This window comes from Miniopterus natalensis, chromosome 3, assembly GCF_054644295.1.
Source record: "Miniopterus natalensis isolate mMinNat1 chromosome 3, mMinNat1.hap1, whole genome shotgun sequence".
NCBI classification, from domain to species: Eukaryota; Metazoa; Chordata; class Mammalia; order Chiroptera; family Miniopteridae; genus Miniopterus; species Miniopterus natalensis.
Window position 1 is genome coordinate 96,334,858 of NC_142083.1, and position 25,066 is coordinate 96,359,923.

The window sequence follows — 25,066 nt, forward strand, 5'->3', positions numbered from 1 at the left end:
ATGTTTCCCTCCTTGAAATAGACACAGGCTCCACCCCACAAGAACAGACTGGGACAGTCTGGGGCAGTCTGGTCCCGCAGGGCCAGGAGGATGGACCAGGTGACCCTCTCAGACTCCCCGGAGTCCTCTCTAACCTCGTTCTCGCCCCCTCGTGGGCTCTGACCTAGAAAGACCGGCGGGGGGGGGCAGGGATGGTACCGGCGCTAGGACCCAGCGAGGCCGGAAAGCGAAGTGGGGGCGCCGCGCGCAGCTCCCTCCGCGCCAGGAGCATCTGCGCCCCGCGGCGCGCGGCGGGCCGGCGCGGCGGGGGGGCGGGGGGGCGGGGGGGGCGGGGGGAGCGCGCTCCGGGCCAGTGCGCGTGCGCAGGGGCGCGCGCCGAGCGGGGCGGACAAAGGGGCGGCGGCGGCGCGCGACCCCGAGGGTGGAGCCGCGAGCCGGGCGGGCAGGTGCGCGCGGGTCGGAGGGCGGAGCCGCGATGCCGCGATGGAGCGCAGCCCGGGCGGGCGCCGGGACCGGGGCCCGAGCACCAGGCGGAGCGCGAGCCGGCGCCGGAGCCGCAGCCAGAGCCCGGACCAGGCCGGGGTCCGGGGCCGCAGGACCGGGTTGCTCGTAGCGGCGGCGACGGAGCCCCCCAGCGGCTGAGGAGCTTCCTCCCAGCCCCCTGCGGGTGGCCGGGACTCAGCAAGCCCCCGCGGCCGGGGAGCGTGGGGATCCCCCCCTTCATCCAGAACCCAGAGAACCCCAGGAAAGCGGGGGGAGGCCTCCAGGTCCAACCCAGAACGACTCCCCAGCCGGGGAAGGCGAAGACTTCCTCCGTATTCAGAAGACAGCGACGTCCCTACGGTACCGCGAAGACTCCCCCTCTTTAATCCGGGCGCCCCCAAGACCGAGAACGCAGTGACCCTCCTGGCCGGGATTGCGGCACCCCCTCAAGATCCCGGTCAATACAACTCCACACCTCAAGACACGGAGACCCAGCTCAGGACGCCCCCAGACCAGGGAGTCCTAGATCCCCCCAATTCCGGTACACAGAAACCCCAAATCTAAGGACCCGAGGACAGCAAGAGCTCTCCCTCACCAGCAAGAGGCCTCGGGGACACCCCTCCCCGACACGCACACACTCAAAGCCCCGGGACCCGGGCGCCTGAGCCCCTCGCGGCGCCCTTCGCCTCCCAGCCCATGGCCGTGGCGCCCTGAGCCCCCGGGCCGGGCGGACGGAAACCGAGACGGCGCCCAGGCCGCCCGCCGCGGCGTCCCCGCGGCCCCAGCCCAGGTAAGCCGGGCGCAGGTGCGGAGCAGCAGGTGAGTGGCCTCCGAGGCCCCAGACCTGCGGGTGGGGATGGAGCTACCCGTGCGCGCTGCCCCCTCCCCAGCGTCGCCATGGAGCCGAGGCTGAAGGACGTCTCTTTGTGTCTCGCTTGGAGGAGCCGCCCCCTCCTCCCTTCCCCCACCTCACACCCTGGCCTTGGGGTTCGGGGCCCAGCTCCCCGTCCCCACGGGGGAGTGGTGGCAGAGCGCCTTGAGCCACAGAGAGGGGAGAAGAAGGTAGAGTCCCCTCCCCAAAAAAACTGCGAGCCTGGAGTGTTGGATCCTCCGCCTTTGGAGAATATGTACCCCTACCCCCCTCCCCGAGGCCAGGCTGAGTTCTCAGGTGAAATCCCTCCTGGGAGAAGATTTGGGGGTGTCTGCAGGTGAGGGGACCCGTAGTGTGTGGTCCTAGGGTAATGGCTGGGGCTTTGGGTGTGTGTCTTTGTCTGTGAGAGGGCAGGGAATGGGTGTGCTTGAAAGAATGGGTGGGAATCTCTTATTTTCTCTGACTCCAATGCCCGGCACCCCGAGCACGGTGGGGGTCTTCACCCAGGCCACTTTGTGCTCCCTGCGGGACAGGGAGGGGGCAAGCCCTTTCCAAAGTGAGGCACTGGTTTCTGGGGAGAGGAGGTAGTCCCGATAAAGCCATTTCAGGTCAGGCATTTTTCTGTCCCCTGGTGCCCCAGGGACAGCAAATCCAAGGCCTTCCCTTCTCCTGACCTCCAAAACACCCAGGGCCAAACCTCAGATTGGGTCAGCATGTTCTGGACAACCAAAGGACCATTCTAGGTTATCACTTTAGCTTTCCAGGACGCATACAAGGCAGTACCTCAGCCTGGCCCTCAGTGAGGTGCTGAACTCCAGGCCCCGTGGCTCATGGAAAGATGAGAGGCCCGGGGATGTTGTACCCTGAAATTCTGAATCAGAAGGAGCTGAATGATGCCAAAGAAGCACTCTGGGCTGCTGGGGTTTCCACCAATCTCTTCTCTCTGAGCCCTCTACAGGCAAGCAGCGGTGCCAAAGAAGGCAGGGCTCTGGGTACAGGTAGCCCCACCAGGAGTTTCTTTGTTCATTTATTCATTCAACAGACTTAACTAGTGTCTCTGATGTACAAGGCACTGGCATCAAGGTTCTCTTTCTCTTCATCCTGATCTCCTTTCCTGATCTTTCCTGTACATCAGACTCCTGGGCTGTCCTCAATTTGCCCAGGCCATGCTCAGTTGGAAGTGAGCCTGGTGAGGCCCAGCTGACCAGCTCTGACCCCCCACACCTGAAGCACTTGATCCCCATCCTTCTGCAGACTTGGGGTCCCTGAGCCTCTGTGGCCAATTCCTCCTCTTCCCCTTTTCTAATACCAAGTGCCCCCACCCCACCTGCTGCTGGCATTGACCCATTGTGGGGAATGTGATCGGCAGGAGAAAGGGTGGGAGGTGCTTCTGGCCATATCTCTGACAGCCCCTCCTGCAAATTCAAGGACAGCTGAGGCAACCCCCCTCAGCACAAGCTGTGGGGGAGCCAACTGCCCTGAAGACTGGGTGATCTTGGGTAAGCGTGTGGCATCTCTCAGAGATAATGACAGAAAGTGAATCACTCACTCTGTAGCTGGAGGGGCGGATGTAGATCACAGTTGGGCCTCAAGAAGCATCCAGGTGTGTCCTCTCCAATTCTGAAGGAGTTCATTTTTCCACAGAGGGTTCCCAGGAGCCTAGGGCCTTGTCATGTGACCCACAGGCAAGGGAGTAGAGTGAGAGGCTAAAAAGCAGAGATTTGAGCCAGGACTGCGTGGCTCAGTGGTTGGACGTCAACCCATGAACCAGGAGGTCACGGTTTGATTCCTGGTCAGGGCACATGCCTGGGTTGCAGGCTCGATCCCCAATAGGGGGCACGCAGGAGGCAGCTGATCCTCATCATTGATGTTTCTTTTTTTTTCTTTCTTTTTTTATGTTTTTATTGATTTCAGAGAGAGGAAGGGAGAGGGAGAAAGAGAGAGAAACATCAATGATGAGAGAGAGTCACTGATTGGCTCCCTCCTGCACACCCCCTACTGAGGACTGAGCCGGCAATCCTGGCATGTGCCCTGACTGGGAATCGAACTGTGACCTCCTAGTTCATAGGTCAGTGCTCAACAACTGAGCCATGCCAGCTGGGCCATCATTGATGTTTCTGTCTCTCTCTCCTCCCTCTCTCCGAAATCAATAATAAAAAATAAAAAGCCCGGCCGGGCGTGGCTCAGCAGTTGAGCGTCAACCTAGGATCCAGGTGATCGGGGTTCGATTCCTGATCAGGGCACATTCCTGGGTTGTGGGCTCGATCCCCAGTCGGGGGCATGCAGGAGGCAACTGATCAATGACTCTCATCATTGATGTTTCTGTCTCTCTTTCTCCTCTCCCTTCCTCTCTCTGAAATCAATAAAGATATATTTAAAAAATAAAATAAAAGAAATAAAAAATAGAAAACAGATTTAAAAATAAAAAGCAGAGATTTGAGTCACTGTGACTAGGGAAAACTGTCAAGAGGCCAGAGGGGCACAGGGAGTAAGATCTCCCCTTCTCACTAACTTGCAGTGGCTCGCTATTGAGTCTGGACTAAACCACAGTCAAAACCTTTTGCAGTTTGGCCCTAAACTGCCTTCCAAGTGTCATCTCCCATTGTTCACTCATCACCCTCTATTTCACCTCTGGCTCATCTCCATGTCCCCTAACTCCCTCCCTCCCTCCCTCCACTGTGTGCTGTTCCCCTGACCTGAAAAGCTTCACTATTGGATGGCTCAGGAGCAGCTCTCTGCCTCTACCTCCCCTTTTGATCTACCTGGAGATCACAGAGTGGAGAGCTGCATTGAAATGGTTGAGGGGTTGGTGGCTTGGAGACAGTAGAATGTGTCTACATGTGCTGTGAGAGTTTGTTTCCACATCTAGATGCTGAGCTCCAGGAGATGAGACCAGATCTGTCTCATCCCCACTGCATCGGCTTGTCTGACCCCAGAACCCAGAATAATATATGACACATGTTGTAAAATACAGCTTCTAGATTCATTTTGATATTGACACATCCAAATCTTGTTTTTCTCATTTGCATTTGCTGCCAATGCTAAAAAACACAATTTCACATACAAATATTGATTTTTGGATCCTATTGAAAAAGCAGATGGTGTGGCAAACCCAGGGAAGAGCCAAAGGGTGACAGTGGCAACCTTTAGACAGAGCAGCACCCTCCAGCTTGCCCCAGACCCCACCTGCCTGTTCACTCATTAACATGACCTGCTGGCTCTGCAGGCTTGAGGTGGAGGCCAGAAAGTGTTTGCTCTGTGAATGACCTTCTTTTGTGGATGTCTTGCACACCCATGTATTCCCTGCCTCCCCAGGGCCAAGTTAGAACATGCATAGAGCAGCACCCCTCTGGGGTCTTAAGGCTGTGATAAAGTGAGCCTGAATTCCTCCTTCCAGAGTATCAATAGCCTGGTCCCACTTTCTACTCTTTGCCGCATCTTGTGCCCCCTCCCCTATGCTAGAAGGGTTCAGCCGCCAAAAACCTGTTTTAACTGTCTCACTCACCCAGGAACAAAAGGCCCGGGTCTTGCTGAGGACTGGGGGGAGGACTATTCTCTGGGCCTCAGTTTACTCATGTGTTAGAGAGGAATTGGAAGCTATAAGCTTCCTCTTTGTCCTCATTTTCTAGGACTTGAGACCAAGCTGCTCTAGTTTGGGTCAGGCAGGAGAGATGGGGCCTAGATTCAGAAGTCACTCAAAAATATCAACATTCCCTAAACCATGAAACCAATGGGTGTTGCCAAGTATCTGGGTCAGGGGCCGGAGGCCAGCACTGGGTACCAGGCACTTGGCATGGCCCTGGAAGGGAGTGTGCCATCTTCCTGGATGAAGGTGTACAGCAGCCCGAGGTTGGAGGGATGGCAGAGCACCAGAGTTGAGAGCACAGGCTCTGGACCCTGCCTGGGTTTGAATTCCACTTAGTGCTGTATGACGTTAGTCAAGTCACTTAATCTCTCTGAGCTTTAGTTTACTCATGTGGAAAACAATGATAATACCTACCTCAGGGTCATCAGGGAGGCTGAATTAAAGCATGAAAAGGGCCTAGGACCTGGTCTAGCATAGGAAAGTGCTCAATAACTATTGGCTCTTATTTAAAGGTGCACTGGCAAGTGAGAGACTAAGCCTTGGTAACCGCCTTGGTTTTCCTATAGCCTGTCTGGGGAGGCCATAGGGCTTTTGGTGCTATCCCCATGAAAGGGGAAGTGAGTGTTTGAGAGGCAGTACTGTGTGCTGCTTAAGAGCATGGAGGAGTCCCTGCTCCTGGTGGGTGGGGTGGGGTTCAAGCCTGAGGGTCTGTGAGGGCCCTTCCAGTACCTTGGCCCCTGACTCTGCCTGAGGGGTGGGATCTAGGGTGGCCTGGCCCTAGCTCTGTAGTTGAGGCCCTCTTCCTTCCCAGCTCTGCTGTCTAGGTGTTCCGCCTGTCTGGCTTCTGTCCCCAGGCTTTCTGCCCCAGGCAGATGGGCCTCAGGCCAGAACCTGGACCAGCATCCCAAATAGACTCAGGGTTTTCCCCAAACTATCCTCTCCCTCCCCTACTCTCCTGGTCTCAGGAAACTGTGGCAGTTAGGCCTAGAGGGGCTAATTAAAATTAAAGGCCCCTCTCCTCTCCTATCCACCCACCTTCCCCAGTCCCCACCATAGCCTGGCTGGGAGCCTAGTAATACCAGGGTTGGAAGGAAGCAGGGGAGCATTTTTCAATGTAAAGTACTCCATGCCCAGCACTGGCCATTGCTTTGTCATTTAGTGCTGAGAACAGCATTAACCCAGAGCGGGGATTTGAGCCCAGCTCTGAGCCCCCAGGGGTTTGTGTGAAACTGGCGGCAAACTGCCTAGGTCTGAATCCTACTTCTGCCATTCACTGGCTACGTGACCTTGGACAAGGCGGTTGTCCTCTGTGCCTCAGTTTCTTCTGATGTGGAATGGGAATAACTGCTCCTGTTTCCTAGGGTTGTAAGGAGGATTAAAGAACCCCTTGCAGGTAAAGCATGTGCAGCAGTGCCTGCTTTTTAAATGTTCTTATTCTGCCACACCCTGGCGGGATATGCAAATGAGCTGGGGTACAAGTTGGTCTGGATGAAAGAGGTCACTGACTTCTCACTACACCAGCTCTACTCCTTGTGGCTTTAGCCAGTCATGGGAGAGGCAGAGAATATCCTAAATGCCTCCAAGTGTTGGGACGGCCCTGAGGGACAGGGGTGGAGACTGCACGGGACAGGGTCACCTCCTCCTCCTCCTGGTCAGGACCAAGAGAGGCTGCAGAAATCCCTGCCCCAGGGCAGTTCCACCATAGCAGGGAGATCCTCCTGTGCCTGCCAGCTCTGACCCCATGTGTCTCCAGAAGGAGGAGTGGGGCCCACAGTTGACATGGTTTAGTGATGAAAAGTACAACCTCTAGATCCTGCTGTGTGACCTTGCATGAGGTGCTTAACCTCTCTGAGCCTCAGATCCCTCATCTATAACAAAGGTGGATGGTACTGTACCTGACTTGTAGGGTCACAGTGAGGATTAACTGAATGAATGTGTGTAAAGTGCTCTGCATGGCACTGAGTACCCACTCCAAGCTACTCTTAATATTAGTCCTCAAAAGCCCTGAGCAGAAAGGGGATGTTAGCCCCACTTTTTTTTATATTATTGATTAGAGAGAGAGAGAGACATCAATCAGTTGCCTCCAGTACGCACCCTGACCCGGGAATCGAACCTACAACCTAGGTATGTGCCCTGCCTGGGAATCTAACTTGCCACCTTTTGGTTTACAGGACAACACTCCAACCAACCAAGCCACGCTGACAAGGCAGCCCCACTTTTATAGGTTAAAAAGAAATAGAGTCTCAGATATGAAGATCTTTACTCAAGGTTCCATATCTAGGATTTAGGGAAGATTCTGCCCACTTTTCCCTCATTCCCTCACAGTCTACAGGGCAAGACCAGACAGAAAGACTCAACAAGACCTAACCTGAGCCCGGCTGGGTGTGGCTCAGCGGTTGAGTGTTGACCTAGGATCCAGGCGATAAGGGTTCTATTCCCAGTTCTATTCCCTCTCCTTTCCTCTCTCTGAAATCAATAAAGATATATTAAAAAAAAAAAAAAAAAGACCTAACCTGAGCTTCAGCTGCAGTCCCGGACATATCTGTTAATCAGCTTTCCTGACCCCACACCTCTGCTCATCTGGGGCTGCAGCAGGTGAGAGCTGCAGCATGGAGGAATCTGCACCCTGGGACTAGGAAGCCTCTAAGGCTTCCCTCACCCCTCTTTTCCCAGCCTCACTCCAAGGACAGCTGGAGTGCTATGGCAGGCTGGCCTCTGCGTCTCTGAGTGCAAGCTGCTTGGGGGTCATGCTGTCTCTCCACCCCTCAGGGCCTGGCACACAGATGGCTTCAGGAAGGGCTTGCTCAGGTCCAGAGATTGGCATGAATCTCAGAGAGAAAGGCAGGTCCTCGCTGTGGCGTCCAAGGCCCTGTACACTGCCATCCCCTTTTTACCTCTACCATCACCTCCTGCTCTTACCCCTTACCCACTACTCGGCACCCCTGCTGGCCTCCTCAGGGAGCTCAGCAGACACAGTCCCTCTGTGCCTCTGCTGGGAAGGCTCTTTCACCACAATATCCACATGTGCAGCCTTCTCAGTAGGACCTTTCTTGACCCCTATCTACAATTTCATTCCCTACCCTTGGCATTTCCTCGCTTCTCCCTGCTATTTTCCCCTGAAAACTTCTCACTGTCCAGCTCTGGCCGGTGTTGCTCAGTGGTTAGAGTGTCGTGCACTGGAAGGTCGTGGGCCCTGTTCCTGGTCAGGGCACGTGCAGGAGGCAACTGATTGATGTATCTCTCTCACACTGATGTTTCTTTCACTCTCTCCCTCCCTCCCTAAGATCAATTTAAAAAAAAAAAAAAAAAAGGCTTCTCACTGTCTGGCATATATCTCTTCCTTGTCTTTATTATTGTTGCCTCCAGACTAGAATATAAGCTCCTTGAGAGCAGGGCTGTTTGTTTGGCTCATGAATATATTCCAGATCCCAGAACTGTGCTAAGCACATCACAGATGCTAACAAATCCTTACTGAGTGTTCTGGAGTCAGAAAGTTGTCTCTAAGTCACATCTAGCTGTGTGACACTGGACACATCAACTAATCTTCCCTTCTCTGAGCCTCAGTTTCCTGAGCTGTAAAGTATATACTGTAATGGTAATAAAGTACTTATACTCTGAGTGTTTCACAAATGTTGGCTGTTATTAATATTTTAATCTGTACCATTACTGTTCCTATTCTACTGATAAGAAAATGGAGGCACAGAGAGAGTAAGTGACCTACCTCAAGCTTCATACCCAGGAATGCCTGAACCTGGGTTCTGGGCTCCTAAACTAAGCTACATCCCCCCTTCCGTCCCGCCATAGGGGCTCGGGGAAGGAGGAAGAGGCCAGGGCTGTGGCGAGGGAAGGGCAAGTGGACAGCATCACAGGCTACTAATAACCACCAAGGATGTGCCCCAGGGAAGGAGCAGACTGCTTTGGCTGGGAGGGGAGGCTGAGGCAGAGGCCAGAGCCAGAAGCCAAGCCTGGCAGCAAGGGACCCCCCAGGCTGCCCTGGTAAGAAGGGCAGTGGGAAGAAGTTATTCCTAGTTTCTACTGCTCAGTCGTGGGAAAGTCCCAGCTCCTCTTCTCTGTCTCTTCTCGTGGAAAATTTGAGAGCTGGGTCACATGATCTCCAAAGTCCCTTCTGGCTCAAGCGGGTTCAAGGGCCACTGGAAAGGCATGTATGGATGTACTGCCATTTATTTAACCAAACCCCTACAGATTGACACTTGGGTTGTGGCCATGCTTTCCAGCCCTGGGGGCCTGCCCTCCTCAGGCCTCCCCTGGCCTCTTGCTTGGTGCTGGACCTGCCTGGGTGCTGTCCACATCTGTGGTGCTGAAGATAATGGGACTAGTAGGAGGCCTGGGCCGCAAACCAGAGACCCAGAGGAGAGGAGAGAGAGAGCAGAGGAAGTTCAAGGTTCAATCCCTGCCTCTGCCCCTCACTGGCTGAGTGACCTTGAGCAAGTTGCTTAACCCCTCTGGGCTTCAGCATCCTTATCTGTAAAATGGGTTTGCTATGAAGATTGAATGGCAGCAGCAATGTAAATCATTGGTATGTTGAGAAAATAGGTGACAATTTTACTCTATTTTAGAGACAGTAAAGCATAGTGGTTAAGCTTTTGGACACTGGAGTGATTGTGCCTGGATTTGACCCCTGGCTCTGTTACTGGATAATCTTGATTTTTGTGCCTCAGTTTCCTCATCTACAAATTGGAATGATTAATAGTCCCTGAGTCAGGATATTACAAGGATTAGGTGAGTTAATTTATGTGAAGCAATTGGCAGAAGACAGGGTTTCCCTAAGTGCTAGCTATTATTATCACTTCCTTCTCCATTATTATTAATATTTTTAATATGTTTAATTTTTAATATGTTTAATTTTTTTTTTATCCTTACCCGAAGACATTTTTTCCATTGCTTTTCAGAGAATGGAAGAGGGAGAGAGAAAGAGAGAGAGAAACATCGATGTGAGAGAGACACATCAATTGCCTGCCTCCCGCACGCACCCGGACTTTGCCCAGGGATCAAGACTGCAACCAAGGTACCTGCCCTTGGCTGGAACCAAACCCAGGACCCTTCAGTCCCTGGGCCGGTGCTCTAACCACCAAGGCAAACTGGCTAGGGCCCTCTCCACTATTATTCTCATCATAGCACCTCCAGCCTCTCTGTTCACAGTGACCAGTGTCAGTACAGCCACTCCCATTCTCTGCTTGGGGCTGGAGTTGCTAGAGGGAGGCAGCACCTTGTCCTGCAGACACCCTGGCCGTTAGCCCAGTCCTGCCACTGGCTTTCTATGTGATTTTGAGCAAACACTGTTCTCTTCTGGCCATCAGCCTCCTCATTTGTACAATGGGGCTAATGATACCTCATGCAGGCCCCTAGGAAAATAGCTATGTGCCTGTAGGATCACATACAGAAAAGCCAAGATATAAAAAGTTACAACTTCCCAAACACTTAAAGAATTATTCACCCAGCATTTGTCACGCCCTGACTAAGTGTTAGAAATAGCAAGATGATTAAGGCATGGGGCTTGCTTTCAGGGAGCTCTTGGTTTCTTGCTGAATTGTTAATCCCCTTCAAGGCTCATTCAGGTGTCACCTCCTCCAGGAAGCCACTCTGATCCCCACTGCCAGTGCCCTCCTTGGAAATGTTGGAGCACTGACCGTTGCCTTCCTGCCTCATGGTTATCTGAGTCCTTATTTTATCTGCCTTTCTGATTTGTAAGCTTATACCCTATATCTGATACATCACTCTAACCTACTCACCTTACATCAGCACCTAACATAGTGCCTGGGCTTGAGTAGGTAGGGTTCTCTGCAATCTTTAGGTTACAAGTTACATAAACTCAACTCAAACTGGTTTTTGCGAAAGGGAAATATTTTGATCAATGAAACAAACATTCAGGAGTATAATTGGCTTTAGGCATGCCTGACCCTCATGCTTAGAGCCACAGTGACCTGGAAGATGGGATGGATCCACTGGTTGGCCAGGCCTGGGGCAGGCCTGTCCCTAAAGGCAGGGTGGAGACAACCCTACCTAACCACATGGGCCCAGAAAGGCCATTCCCTGAAGAAAGGGAAATTGGTGCTGAGCAGGGAAAAACCTCACAGGCCCATTCAAGAAACCACTGAAAGGGGCAAAGGGGGGGCAGGAATCAGGGACATCTGTAATACTGTCAACAAGAAAAAAAATTAAGATAAATAAAGAGACTGTTGAAAATGTGAGCTAGGCAAGAATCAGATCCAATCTGCTCTTCAGAAAATTTATCTATGGCATGAATAGGAGAGGGGGGTGGAGGAGCAGAACCTGGAGGCAGGCGAGGGGAGAGTGTGGGGGTGTGGGAGCTGATTCAGACACAGGCTAAGGGAACGAAACTGCAGGCCCTGGCTTTATGGGAAGCATAAGTGAAGCAGGTGAGGGAGGGCAGAGGGGCTCCCTGTTCCCACTCAGTACCTGAAATTCCATCTGGTAGCTGCTTTTTCACATGGACATATTTTAAGAATATTGACCCAAAGAGGTGATCCACCCAAGAACAATTATCCACTCAGTGGCGTCTTTCCAGGTGAGGGCTTTGTTAAGGATACCCTTGGTGTTTGCTGTGCTGAGGGATAGCATGGGGACAGAGAATCTTAGAATCCCAGAGTGAGTAAGAATGGTCTGGCTGGTATCACTTAGTCCCACTTTGCCCTTCACTGGCTCCCAGACAGATGCACACCCTGTGTCTGTCTGCCTGTCCCCCCCACCGCTTCCTCCCTGCTGCGAAGTCAGCACTGCCTCATTTTGAGTTGCTATCTGCCTGGGTCTGCCTTCAGGATCCTCGAAGGACACAGTGCCTGGGATCTGAAGCCTGTTGGCCTGAGTTCAAATCCCAGCTGTGCTGATTATGAGCTCTTGGCAAGTTACGTAGCCCATCTGTGCCTCAGTATCCCTTCTGTAAAATGAGGATAACAATAGTAGCTAGCACCTACCTCCTAGAGTTGTGATAGTTAAATGATTCAATCCACAGTGTTAGCACAGCACCTACCATATGGTAAATGCTCAATAAATATTAGCCAATGTTGTTTTTCTCAGACAGGATAAGTACAGGCCACCTTCCCTTTATAGGCTGCTCACCCTGCACCTACTCCTATACTGGATTCGTATCATTTGGTCGCCAGTGTTATCACCATCTGGATTACCTTCTCTGGCCACACTCTAGGCAATTGGACACACTGAGATTCAAGTTTTACTCTTTTGCTTGCTTGCTACGTAATCCTTGAATTAGGGTAATGCTAGGTTCTATAACAAATAAGCCCCTATATCTCAGCAGCCTAACACAGTAGAAGTTTACTTCTGGCTCAGATAAAATGCAGAGCCCTAGCCAGTTTGGCTCAGCAGTTAGAGCACTGGCCCGCGGACTAAAGAGTCCCTGGTTTGATTCCAGCCAAGGGCACGTACATCGGTTGCAGGCTCAATCCCCGGCCCTGGTCGGGGCTCGTATGGGAGGCAACCAATCGATGTGTCCCTCTCACACCAATGTTTCTCTCTCTCTCTCTCCCCCTCCCACTCTCTGAAAAGCAATGGGAGAAAAATATCCTCAGGTGAGAATTAAATTTTTTAAAAAAGCAGAGCAGGTAATCTTCCCACACCCAGGGACCCAGCCTCCTCCTATCTTGTAGATCCACCATTTTTTAGGGTCTGGGAGTCCTCTGCATCAAGTCAGCACATAGAAGAGAGAATAGAGGGCCTTGGCCAGTGTGGCTCAGTGGGCTGGACTTTATCCTGTGCACCAGGAGGTTGCTGGTTCAAGTCCGTCAAGGGCAAATGCCCAGGTTGCGGGGCTGGATCCCAGCAGGGGGCGTGCAGGAGGCAGCTGATCAATGTTTCTCTCCCTCTCCCTTCCTCTCTTGTGAAAAAGCAGTTAAACTATTCTTTTTAAAAAAAGAAGAGAGCAAAACTACCCATTCTTAAAAGCCTCAGTGTAGCTGTGACACACACGTCATTTCTGTTCCCATTCCATTGGGGAAGTCCAGTCACATAGCCCGGACACAAGGGAGGCAAGAGGTGCAGGGCCCACAGCTGCCTCCAGACAGCTCTGTATTACAGGAGATGACAAAGTTCTGGTGGGCAGTTGGCTATCTTTGTAAATAGTAAATCACCAACCTCTCCGGCTTTGTTCTTCCTCCATAAAATAGAAAGCATCGCTCAGCTGGCCACGGCTGCACAGCTCTATACATTTACTAAAATCATGGAATTGTGCGCTTACTTTGGGAAAATTTTGTGGTATGTAAATTATACTCACGCGGTTTGTAAGAAATAAGGAAGAATGTTGCCCTCCTTCTCAGGATACTTGTGAGGACTCGGTGAAGTTTTGCGAAGCTCGCACTGTGTGTATACTTGGGGGCAGAGGGTCCAAAGTAGGCCTGAGTGGGGGTACACATCAGGTGTAGTTTTCATGGGGCACCTGGCTGGAGCCACTTGCCAACAGGAAGTGATAGGTGGTTCAATCGTGCTTCTGGCCTGGGAAACCCTACCCCCACCCCTGTGGCCCTCCCAGCAGGTGGAGGAAGACCCAGCCCACAGGGCCAGAGCTTTTGTAGTCACAGCCGCGGCTGCTGCCATAAGAGTGAGTGACACCCTCCTGCTTTCAGCAGCACAGATGGGAAGCCCAGGGCTTCCCTTGGGGCCAGTGAGGAGATACATTTGAGGTGCAAGTCATGTGGGCCCCAGGGCAGCATAGTCAGCTTGCGAGTGGGCAGGTGCAGTGCCAGCTTCACTGGGCCGGCCAGGAGCCTCACTGCCTGTGCCGGGCAGTTCACAGCAGCTCCTGAGAGCAGAGGCGGTGGCGACGGTGGAGGTAAAACACTGTTAGGTCAAGTTCGCCACTGATGCCAAGCAAATACCTTCAGCTGCACCGTGAGGCAGATGTGTTTACTCCCCTTTGGTGTCAGTCCTCCCTGAAGAGAGGAGCTGGTCCCTTCTGCCTGGGCTGCTGTGAGGGTAGAGGGATGTGATATATGTGAGCACCTGGACCAGTGGTACCCAGTCACCTGTCCACAGGAGCTGAATGACTGTAGGCACATCGTTGGCCGAGGCTCTGCCCTCTTCCAGGCCCGTTGGCTCACCTGGATACTGAGGGATCTGGAGGTGTTCCATCTTCCGGACTTGGGAGCCATCCTAGCACTAGCTGGATGACCTTGGTCAGGTTAGTCTCTGTGCCTCGCTCCCCTCACCCCGAAAGTGGGGGTAATAATACCTACCTCCTGGAGCTGTGAGGCTGAGATGAGGTTATCCTCAGAGCAGGGCTGTATGCATAGTAAGTGCGAAGTGTTAGCTGCTGCTGTTGTTATTGTCATTATTTTCTTCACCATACGGGTGTGGAAGCTGAGGCCCAGAGAAGTGATGTGACCTGCTCAAGGTCACCCAGCTAAAAAGTGGTGCACGTTAGGATCAAGGCCAAGCTTGCCGCGCCCCAAGGCCAGTGCAGTTTCCGTCCTTCCCCATTGCGCCTCTTAAGTCACGTGTGCAGTAACTGGGTCAGAGGCAGTGCGTACCTGGGGGGACGCAGCAGCAGGGACCGCGTGTGGATTAATTCCTTGTCTCCCACTGACACCATGCAGGGGGCAGGCCTGAAGGAAGAGAGGTGGGGAAGGAGATAGGGGGTGATAGGGACAACCCCAAAGCTGGACTCTAGGAACCAAAGCAATGAATAGAAAGTTGAATCTGACGTAGCCCCAGGCCTGGGTGCTCGTGGCCTGCTGATGGGGTCAGGCAGGGAACACCTGAGACCATTCTAAGAGATTCAGCAGAGGCCCTGAGAGAGACGAACCCTGTCTGAATCCTGGGTCAGGAGGGAAGGCTTCGTGGAGGAGTGGGACCTGAGGATGCTGAGACCGAGGAGCTGGGGTGGGGGAGGGGGTGAAGGCAGGCAACCGAAATGGTGGAAGAGGCTGTAGAGGGGCATTGAAGCTGGAGAGAAGCCATGCAGGGCAGTGGTCAGAGCATGAGCTGAACCTGGTGTGAGGGGGCAAATGTTAGGGGCAAAATCCACTCTGTGGCTGTGCCCAAGACCCAGGCTGGTGCCTACCCAGGGCAACTCTGAGGCCAGAGCAGCAGGGAGGAGCCAGGCACCAATAGTCCCTGCAGGAGGGAGGAAGGGGGCTTCCAGTGGCTTGCAGCTGCCAGTCAAGCTCCCCAGGGATGTGGACACAGTCTGAAGCGACCTGGCAGAACGAAGCCCAAGTGGGAGCACTGCACACGTGTGTACACGTGCCTGCACACACGTGGTCCACCCACCTCAGTGCCCTGGGGAGTCCACACACTTCAGGAGAAGTAGGTCAGCAGAGCAGCCAGCGTCTCTCCCTGGTGGGCAGGGCAAAGAGGGCGTGTGCTCATCAGCACCCCCAGGGAGAGCCCCACACTCCGCAGAAGGCTCAAGGACGCTGGCAGAGACACAGCCTTACTGTCCCCTGCTGCACCAGAGCCATGGACCCTGCTCTCACTGGAGATCTTCCACCCAGGCAGGGGTAGATATTTGACAGGGGTTGGAAGAGCGGAACCCTCCCATCCCTGAAACTAGGGAAGACCCTGGTGGGGAAATAACCCCCAGTCTAGCCCAGCTGGTGGCTGTCGCAGAAGGAACCAGTGCTATCCAGCCTGGAGCTGGGACTGCAGAGTTGGTGCCAGTGCCATGGCAGGGTTGGGTTCAACACACTGAGGGGGATAGAGGGAGGGGACACAGGACTGGGTCTCTGGGGGCCTGCCACCACCCCTCCCTGTGGGGTTCTGTGAAATGTGCTAGAGACGCTCTGAGGGCATTCATGTGGCATTTCAGAGGGACTCCTGGCATATGTTCGGGCTGAGGAAGTAGGAGAGGAAAAGCAGTAGGCAGGGGAAGCTTCTCTGAGGACAGGCTTATTCATGAATGGAGGGGAGGGGGCTGAGTGGGGGAGCAGGATCCTGAGAAGCCAAAGGGGTGGGAGCCAAAGCTAAGGACGGGAGTGGGCTGCCTGCTCCCCAGCCAGCTGGGAGGACGTGCAGATGGAGCTCCTGTTTGGGGCTGGGTGGGAGGCCAGCGAGCTCCTTCCTCAGGCCCCTCCTCTCCCTGTGAAGTGGGAGGCTGGGTCGTGCGAGAGGGAAGGGGGGGCAGTGGGGGTGAGGAGGGTTTGGGTCTAGGAGGGGAGCCGCTGGGCCAGGGTGAGGGTGCCAGGCTCATGGAGAACTCACCCCTGCTCCCAGCCTCTGGGGGAGCTCGGCCGAGAGAATGGAGATCATAGTCAGGAGAACACGCTCCCCTGACAGAGCACTCACTTTGGGCCAGACACCAAGCACTTCACATCGGTTAACCCATGGAGTCCTCAGCAGCCCAGAGGGAGAAGGGACTCATATCCTCTTCACAGATGGGAAACTGAGGCCGGAGAGATGAAGTAATGTGCCCAAGGCCAACCAGCTAGACAGAGCTGAGATTCAAACCCAAGGGTCTGGCTCCAAGCCTCTGCTTTCTCTCAGCCATTGGGTGGTCTTGCAGGGTGGCTGTGAAGGTGTTGAGGTACACCTGGGACCAGAAGTGGAGGGGAGCAGAGAAGGCAGGCTCCGGGGTCAGCTCACAGAGCACTGCGTGCCAGCCTCTCCTGCTGGTGCACATACAGCTCCTAGTCTGCCCCTCCCCGCCCCCGTTAGACAAGAAATGCAGGCCCCAGAAAGGGCGTTCAGTGTTACCGAGGCCCAGACTCCCCCCACTGCAGCTCTCTGCCCCCCAATACCATCTGGAGACAAACTCAGTACCTCTGGGGGTGGGTGCATCCAGCTTTTGTGGGCGCTGAAGGGGTCAGCCAGGCCTTGATTGGGGGGGCAGGTAGTCCTTGTGTAGGGGGCCCAGGCTACAGCTGTGGCTCTGTGTCCCTCAGCGGGCTGTGTTGTCGTCCGTGGTGGGGAGGGTTTATAAGGCTGCTGTGGGTGTGTGCCCAACTGCACCATCCTGCCAGCGTTTTCTGAGACTCTGTGACCTCTGTCCTCAAACCTCGCCCTCCCCACCCCCTACCTTATTTCCGTCTACAGCCCATATCATCTTTTCTCATAATATATACGTCATCTGCTCACTGTGTTTATCATTCATGTCCTCCCAGAAGGTAAGTCCCAGGAGGCAGGATTCTTACCCGTCTGTCCAGTGCTGTGTGCCCAGGGCTCTGAACACCACCTGGCCAGCAGCAGGTGCTCATCAATACTGTGACGGGACCACTCCTGCGAACTCGGTCTATGGCATGTCTTTTTTTTTTTTTTTAACTTTTATTAGTATTTATTTGACGCTGAATTTACTCCCGGGCCATGAATCTTTGCTTCTTCAGTTTCCTCCGGGACACCCTTTCCTTCTGTGCAGCCCCCTGTCCGGGTTCAGGAGCAGCCTGCCCTCTCGGTAGGGTCGGCTCCGTGCGGCAAGGGAGCCGTGTGTGGGTCCAGCGCCCGTGGGCTCTGGAAGTTCTCCACCGCACCTGGGAGCTTTGCTCACCTGGATGCGCTCAATGACCTGGTTGCGCTTTTAGAATCTACATCCAAACCCTTAAGCTCAGCATTATTCTCTGCAGTTTTAAACATATGCAGCAAAAACTCAACTCTCTTTTAGGGCCTCCGGCCCTGCGTCCAGCCCGTTTGGCCTGAGCTCACCTACCAACTCCATCATTGTAACGACGGAACGGCACACATTGCTTCTGTAAAGTGACATCCTTCAGATACTTGGTGGCTTTTCGAATATGCATACCCTTGATGGCCTGGGCAGTTTCACGAGTGTCCTTAAAGTGAACACAAAGATTTGAACCTCTTGATTTGCATGATTTTGTGGGGTTTTCTAGGTCAAGTGGATAACAAGCCATTTTCGGAGGTCACCTCTAGCTGCTTTCGGGAAGAGCTATGGCATGTCTCTGTGTCAGTACCATCCCTGACACAGTCTGGATGACAGCATGAGACAACTAGGTTGGCGGTACCCGGGGGGGGGCAGGTGGCAGCGACTGTCTCTGGGGGATGTGGCTCAGCCTGGTCCTGAAATTTAGGGAAAGGTAATGCAGCAAAGGTGTTTGTTGCCCCATCGTGGTCATCTTGGGCCTGGCATCTGACCTCATCCCCAGGGATCCTGGGTGCTAAGAAGGAAAAAGGTAGGCGGAGGAGGGGCCCTGACTTGATGTCACACTCCACACCCCAACCCCCTCAACAGGGAGAAGATGAGCGTGGGCTGCCCAGAGCCCGAGCCACCCCGTTCCCTGCCCTGCTGTGGGCCAGGGACTGCCCCTGGGCTGGGTGCAGGCGTGCCCCTTCTCACTGAAGACATGCAGGCACTGACCCTCCGCACACTGGCTGCTAGCGATGTCACCAAGCACTACGAACTGGTCCGGGAGCTGGGAAAAGGCACCTATGGGAAGGTTGACCTGGTGGCCTACAAGGGCACAGGTGAGTATCTGCAAGGTGGCTGGTTTTAAGGCTTGGGTGGGGATTTAGCTGGGGCTCTAGGGTGCTCTCTGCAGGAGCCTGGGGGCCAGCAGGGAGGCAGAGGCAGTGGTCCAGGTGAAAAGATGCAGCCTGAGTGGCCCAGGGAGGAGGAAACCCGGCAGATGGGACAAAGGAGGAAACTGGGGGCAGAGTGCCCAGACTTGGATGCTTTGAGAGCATCCAAGGTGACTTTGGGACAGACAAGGGGATGGACCCAAGGACATCTGGAGCTCAGGGGGAGGTCAAGGTCACGGCTGGTGGTGGTATTTGGAGAATCACCAGCATATCAGTGATAGCTGACCCCAGGGAAATGGACAGAGCTGTAGGTCCTCTGGAACAGGGCACCAGCTTAAAGGAGGGTGGGAGATGACTCCGTGAGGACTGTGTGGCAATCTCCATGTCTCAAGTGAGGACACTGAGACCCAGAGAGATTCAGTCACTCCGTCAAGGTCAAGTAGAGGGTTTGAGCTAGGATGAGATCCCAGTCATCAGCTCCAGAACCTTCTCACAACCGCTGAGCTTGCTGCCTTCCCCACACTAGGCTCACAGCATTGCCCATTCAGTCAGCCAGAGATGGGGTCTGCATGAGCTCCCACATCTGCACAAATCTGGGGCAGGGGGCTCTGTGCCAACTGAAGGCAACAGGAAGATCCCTGGACATGAGGTCACCTGAACTTTGCCACTTGCTTGCTGTATGACCTTAGACAAGTGACTTAAGCTGTCTGTTCCTAGGTTTCCTCCTCTGTAATATAGGGTAGCATTAATGCCCAGCTCATAGAGTCATTATGAGGTGTGAGTCGTGAATGTGAACTGCTGAAGGCAAGGCCTGTGATGTGTCAGCGCTCTGTGGACACATGGGTGCCTGCCGAAGCACAGATCAGGGATATGCGCCTTGCAGGCCCTCACCTCTCTGTGCCTAATTCCTTCTTATTCATTCATCCATTTAACAAACATTTGCTGAGCACCTACTATGCACCAGACTCCTTAGGCACTGAAGATATAACAGTGAACAAAACAAAGGTCCCTGCACTCAGGAAGCTGCATTCCAGTTGTGTTCCGGACAGATGGGATAATAAGTACAGTACCTCAGGAAGAAAATGGAGGGGGGGGGGCTGCAGGCTGGGTGCAGAAGACCCGGTCCAGCCCTGACTTGCTGCATTGTTTTTGGCAAGTGCTCTCCCTTTGCTGGGTCATGGCCTCTGGGACCCCATTGTGCCTTGTGCCTGGGACAGGCTGTGCAGACAAGCATGGGTATGTGTCAGGTGCAGGAGGGCAAGAGAGGGGGCCTTCAACTACTGTTGCCCTGCCAGGCACAAAAATGGCGCTGAAATTCGTGAACAAGAGCAAAACCAAGCTGAAGAACTTCCTGCGGGAGGTGAGCATCACCAACAGCCTCTCCTCCAGCCCCTTCATTATCAAGGTCTTTGACGTTGTGTTTGAGACCGAGGACTGCTACGTCTTTGCCCAGGAGTATGCGCCTGCTGGGGACCTGTTCGACATCATTCCTCCTCAGGTATTTGGGGTGGTGGCTGAGGGCGAGGAGATGGTCTTCCAGGGGCCCCCGAGTGTGAGCTGGGGAGGAGTCAGGCCACTCAGTTCATCCATGAGTATTTATTGAGTCACTGTTTGGAGGTCAGGGGATTCACAGTGAACAAGACAAAGGTCCTGCTCAGATCCTAGTGGGGAGACACAAACACTTGCCAGGAGGCCAGGTGACAGACTGAGACGCGCACTGGCATGAAACAGCCAGAGTGCTGAAGTCCAACAGCACCGTCCTCTGCAGCTGCAAAGGACCAGGTGGGGGCGAAGGACCAGGGAGGCAGCAGGGCCACCAGCGGCTTCCCAGAGAAGGTGCCCTGGAGTGGGGAAAGCAGGAGGATTCCAGGCACCGGCTTTGCAGTTGGCCGGTGCCAGGTTTGAGTGTGCTCTGCCGCGTACTGGATAAGTGACAAGGCCTCTCCGAGCCTCATTTCTACAGGAGAAATGGGCATAATAGGAGCCCCTGTAGAGTTGGTGAGAAGGTACAGGATCGGGCGCTTGACACGGCACCTGGCCCTTGGTAGGTGCTCAGGACGGTCAGTCCCTGCAGTTACTGGGGAAAAGGAGACGACCAGGTCGGGTGGGGGGAGGCGGCCGTTGCTGGTGGGGGTGGGGGGCCCAGGGGAGGCCGGGCCCCAGCAAGGGGTGGTCTGGAGCGGCAGCCGCAGCGCCGCGGCGGGGAGCGGGTATGGGTGGGAGGCGGGAGGAGAGGGAGCCCGCTGGGGGAGGGGGCGGCCCTGAGCGCGCCCTCCCCCCCCCAGGTGGGGCTCCCGGAGGACACGGTGAAGCGCTGCGTGCAGCAGCTGGGCCTGGCGCTGGACTTCATGCACGGGCGGCAGCTGGTGCACCGCGACATCAAGCCCGAGAACGTGCTGCTGTTCGACCGCGAGTGCCGCCGCGTGAAGCTGGCCGACTTCGGCATGACGCGCCGCGTGGGCTGCCGCGTGAAGCGCGTCAGCGGCACCATCCCGTACACGGCGCCCGAGGTGTGCCAGGCGGGCCGCGCCGACGGCCTGGCCGTGGACACCGGCGTGGACGTGTGGGCCTTCGGCGTGCTCATCTTCTGCGTGCTCACCGGCAACTTCCCGTGGGAGGCGGCCTCGGGCGCCGACGCCTTCTTCGAGGAGTTCGTGCGCTGGCAGCGCGGCCGCCTGCCCGGGCTGCCGTCGCAGTGGCGCCGCTTCACCGAGCCGGCGCTGCGCATGTTCCAGCGGCTGCTGGCGCTCGAGCCCGAGCGGCGCGGGCCGGCCAAGGAGGTGTTCCGCTTCCTCAAGCACGAGCTCACGTCCGAGCTGCGGCGCCGGCCCTCGCACCGCGCGCGCAAGGCCGCCGGGGACCGCGCGCCGCCCGCCGGGCCGCTGCGCCTCGAGGCGCCCGGGCCGCTCAAGCGCACGGTGCTGACCGAGAGCGGCAGCGGCTCCCGGCCCTCGCCCCCCGCCGTCGGGCCCGTCCCGGTGCCCGTGCCCGTGCCCGTGCCCGTGCCCGTGCCCGAGGCTGGCCTGGCCCCCCCAGGGCCCCCCGGCAGGACCGACGGCCGCTCGGACAAGAGCAAAGGGCAGGTGGTGCTGGCCACGGCCATCGAGATCTGCGTCTGAGCCGCCCTCGGGCCAGGTGCCGGGTGCCGGTTCCTGTGCACGCAGCTGGCTGGGCGCTGGAGCCGCCCTGGACCCGCGCCGCGCCCGTGCGCCCCGCTGGTGGCGGCCCCGCCGGCCCTGCAGCGGCCGGGGAGTAGTAGTAGACTAGGCAGGACGGTGGCCCGGGCTGCGGGAGCGGGTAGTCGTAGTAGAGTAGGCAGGACGGCGGTTTAGTCGCCTGGCCGTTGGAGGACCTGGGGAGATAGACACCAAAGGCCTCTGGCCTGGCCTGGCCTGTGGGGCAGAGGTTTTGCCCACGGGAGCCGAGCCCACACAGACCCGAGGATTCAGAGCCCCCCCCCCCCCTGACACCAGGAACAAGAGAGTTTGCGGGTGGACTCCCCAACACCTCCCTGAACCCTGGAACCTCAACTAGTTGCTCCTGGCCCTTTGCACCTCCTGGGAGATCATCCCGCAGTCCCACTCCAGGTCCTGCCCTCCTGCCCCCGCTACTGACCCTGGGCACAAAAAGGGACTGAAGTGTTGGGGCAGAGAAGAGGCTTAGGATCCCTGGGCACTAGCTGCAAGGAGGACAATAGCTGAGAGCAGGGTGTTGCTCAGCTGCGTTCTGCCGGTTTCATGGGAGGCTTGAGCAGAGAAGCCAAGCCCCCTGCAAAATGTAGCAAATGTCTGGATGTTGCAAAAGTGTGTGTGTGCAGGCACAGGCCCTAGGAATCTAGTGACTCCCCCAACCCATTGCCCTGATGAGGACGCTGATTACAGGAGGAGGGCTGCTTGCCTTAGGCCACACAGCCCTGAGAGATGGAGCTCTGGTAGCCCTCGCCCTCCTCCCCAGGGGATGGATGGGGACAGAAGGGCTCCCAGGGCAGAGGCCTCAGGTGCCCTGGCACCCCTAGGGTAGGGGAGTGAGTGCAGAGCCCAGGGCAGGACCCAGCTCCGCTGCCGGCTGCACCTTCCCCAGGCCAAGGGAACCTCTCAGATCCCCTCAGCCCTTGCTGCCCAGCCCAGACAGTGCCCTGGAGTTTGGCAGGCAGTGAGGTGATCTGTGCCAGAAATTTCCCCTGGGTTTCTGCTGGGATCAAATATATCAGCCTCTGGCTGACTGGGTCCCCACATCTCACACATTTCTGGTCTTGGAGTGTGACGCTATGGGTATGAGAACGGGGGATGCCGAGAAAACGGGAGGGCGGTGACTGTGTGACGGGTGTGTGCATGTGCGTGTGTAGCCTGTGTTGAGTGACTGCATCCAGATGCCTCAGCAACTCCTCCCTGCCCCAGGATTCTCACCAGGCAGCTGCCAGAGGGCATCCAAGCCTGCTTTCACCACACCCCTCAGGGAATCCGGCCAGGAGGCACCTGCAGGTTGGATCAGGCCCCTAGGCAGCAAAACAAACGAGAGGAACCCAGCCTCACCCAGGGCTCCCTCGTGCGCCCTGCCCTCTCTGTGGAGGCCCAGGACCCCGCAATAACCTCAACATGGGTGAGGCTGTTCCCTCTGCCTGGCAGCGCACCATCCACCATCCTGGGCCCCATCTGCCAGGGTCGCTCCTGGGGTTCTAGGCCATTTGAGGGGGCTCCTTGGTGGACCAGGCTGACCAGAGGAGCCCCAACCACCCTCTGGCCTGAAACCCCCACTTCCATTCACCCCCCCCTCCCACCGCGCAAAAGGGCTATAGGTCCCCCTGTCTTGCCTGGGTCCAGTTTACAAACAGGTTGCCCCAGGGCCTGCCCGCCCTCTTCGTGTGCCCCCCTCTCAAGACCCACCTCTTCAGCGGGCATTGGGGCCTCCACATGCCAGGTAAGTAGCAAACCCCTCCTTTCACCAAGGGCCAAGGCCCGTCACTGCCCCGCCCAGGCCCCTGGAGCCCGCCCTGGCGCCCCTCCTTTTGCCTTAGGCCTTTGACATCCTGTCTCCTGCAATAACTAGGAAGCGAGATTCCAAGCAGATGTCCCTCGGCGTCCTCACCCCCTCTGTTCAGATCCTCGTCTTTGTAGCTAGGATGTTAGAGTTGGGAAGGGACTGTAGTTACGTAGCCCAGCCGCCTTCAGAGGCGCAGGAGGGGCAGTGACGGCCCGGCTCGGAAGCGGGTCTGGAACCAGGGCTGCCCCCTCGGGGCCCTGCTGCCACTGCCACCGCCGCCGCCGGTGGGCTGGGACCCTTTGCCCCTTAGGAGAGGTGTTGGTCACAGATGTTTACCTCAGTTTATGTCACTGTTGAAGAAACAAAAAATAAATAGCAAAAAGTTAATAACACCGTAGACATGAAGACTTAGAAAACAAAAAACTTACACAAAAAACCCTCCCCTTGCTATTCCGTGAGGTGTGTGTGCGTGTGTGCGCCCGCGCGCCCTCGTCTCTGTCCCACCCTGGGCAGGCCCCTGTCCTTTGGTGCTTCCCAGAGGCCCCTCTGAGCTGGCCTGTAGGGTGTGGGGAGCCCCCTGGGCAGGAGGCAGGGCCACAAGTTAGCTAGAGGATCTCCCATCAGGTCCCTGAGCAGAGCCTCAAGGCCACCGATGCTCCCTGAGCCCCATGCTGTGGCTGATGGGACAGTTGTGGCATCAGTGTGGTGGCCTGGCTCAGGGCCTGGGTGGGATCCCAGCCCCAGAGCCTCATATACTGATAACCACCCCCCATGTGTTTGTAAATACTCTGGCATCCTTTGGCCCTGAGGTTGTTTTTAAATGTGTTACTTACTTCTCTAATCATGACAATTGCTATAAAATAAACAAAAATTTAGAAAAATTACCACTGGGTGGCTGTCTTGTCTCTGATACGGGGTAGTGCAGTACACAGAATTACTCTGGAAACTGAAAACTTGACAGGTGTTAAGGTGGGGTCTGCAGTCAGGACAGACTGTCCTGTGACCTCTCAGACCTGCAGGAAGCCCAGGCCAGGGCCTGAGCATGAAGCACACAAGGACCCTGGTTCTGGGGAGGGCTGGGGCCTGGTCCCTGGGCTGGAGCCGCTCAGCTGCAGACAGTCCCTCACCTTCCTGTGGCGGTAGCTTCTCCCCCTGCTCCCTCTCCTGAGCGTCTTCAGGCCGTTTTCAGCGGCCGCAGTGAGTCTTCGAAGATAAGACCAGTTACTCTGTTTGAAACCCTACGGTACTGCAAGGTCCCAGCCTCATCCCCCCGCTCCCCCCCACTGTGCTGCCTCCCAGCCACATCACTCACCCGGGGCCTATAGCCTTGTCTGGGACACTCCCAGGCCCCCCCAAACCCCTCCCTCCTGTCCTTCAGGTCCCTGCTCAAATGTCAGCTTCCTGAGTAAGCTGCAGGGGGCAGAAGCTTCATCATCACCATGCACAATACCACGTCCGTCTCTCCCCGACAGAATGGAAGTTCCCTAAGAACAGTCAGTGTTGCCCTGGCCGCTGTGGCTGGTTGGGCATGGGCCCGCGCACCCAGAGGTCAGGGCACATGCCGGGGCTGTGGGCTCCACCCCCAGTAGGGTGCAGGAGGCAGCCAACTGATGTTCCTCTCTGTCCCTCTCCCTTCCTCTCTTTCTAAAACTCAATAAGAACATATTTTTTTAAAAAGAGCAGTCAGTAGT

General features: G+C 55.8%; 1 protein-coding gene across 1 annotated transcript; it reads left to right on the forward strand.

Annotated features, from left to right (window-relative positions):
• Positions 1-556: 556 nt before the first annotated feature.
• Positions 557-24,259, forward strand: SBK1 (SH3 domain binding kinase 1). Its single transcript, XM_087815763.1, has 4 exons — positions 557-1,273; positions 18,109-18,341; positions 19,691-19,893; positions 20,681-24,259. The coding sequence occupies exons 2-4, from the start codon at positions 18,116-18,118 to the stop codon at positions 21,512-21,514; spliced, it is 1,263 nt and encodes a 420-aa protein (XP_087671889.1). The 5' UTR covers positions 557-1,273; positions 18,109-18,115; the 3' UTR covers positions 21,515-24,259.
• The last annotated feature ends 807 nt before the right edge of the window (positions 24,260-25,066 follow it).

What these genes read in the sequence shown, in the direction of transcription:
- SBK1 (XM_087815763.1), top strand. Translation starts at nt 18,116, where the DNA reads ATGAGCGTGGGCTGCCCAGAGCCCGAGCCACCCCGTTCCCTGCCCTGC. An exon ending in GGTGGCCTACAAGGGCACAG is followed by an intron (nt 18,342 to 19,690) that starts GTGAGTATCTGC and finishes TTGCCCTGCCAG; the next exon opens with GCACAAAAATGGCGCTGAAA. An exon ending in TCGACATCATTCCTCCTCAG is followed by an intron (nt 19,894 to 20,680) that starts GTATTTGGGGTG and finishes TCCCCCCCCCAG; the next exon opens with GTGGGGCTCCCGGAGGACAC.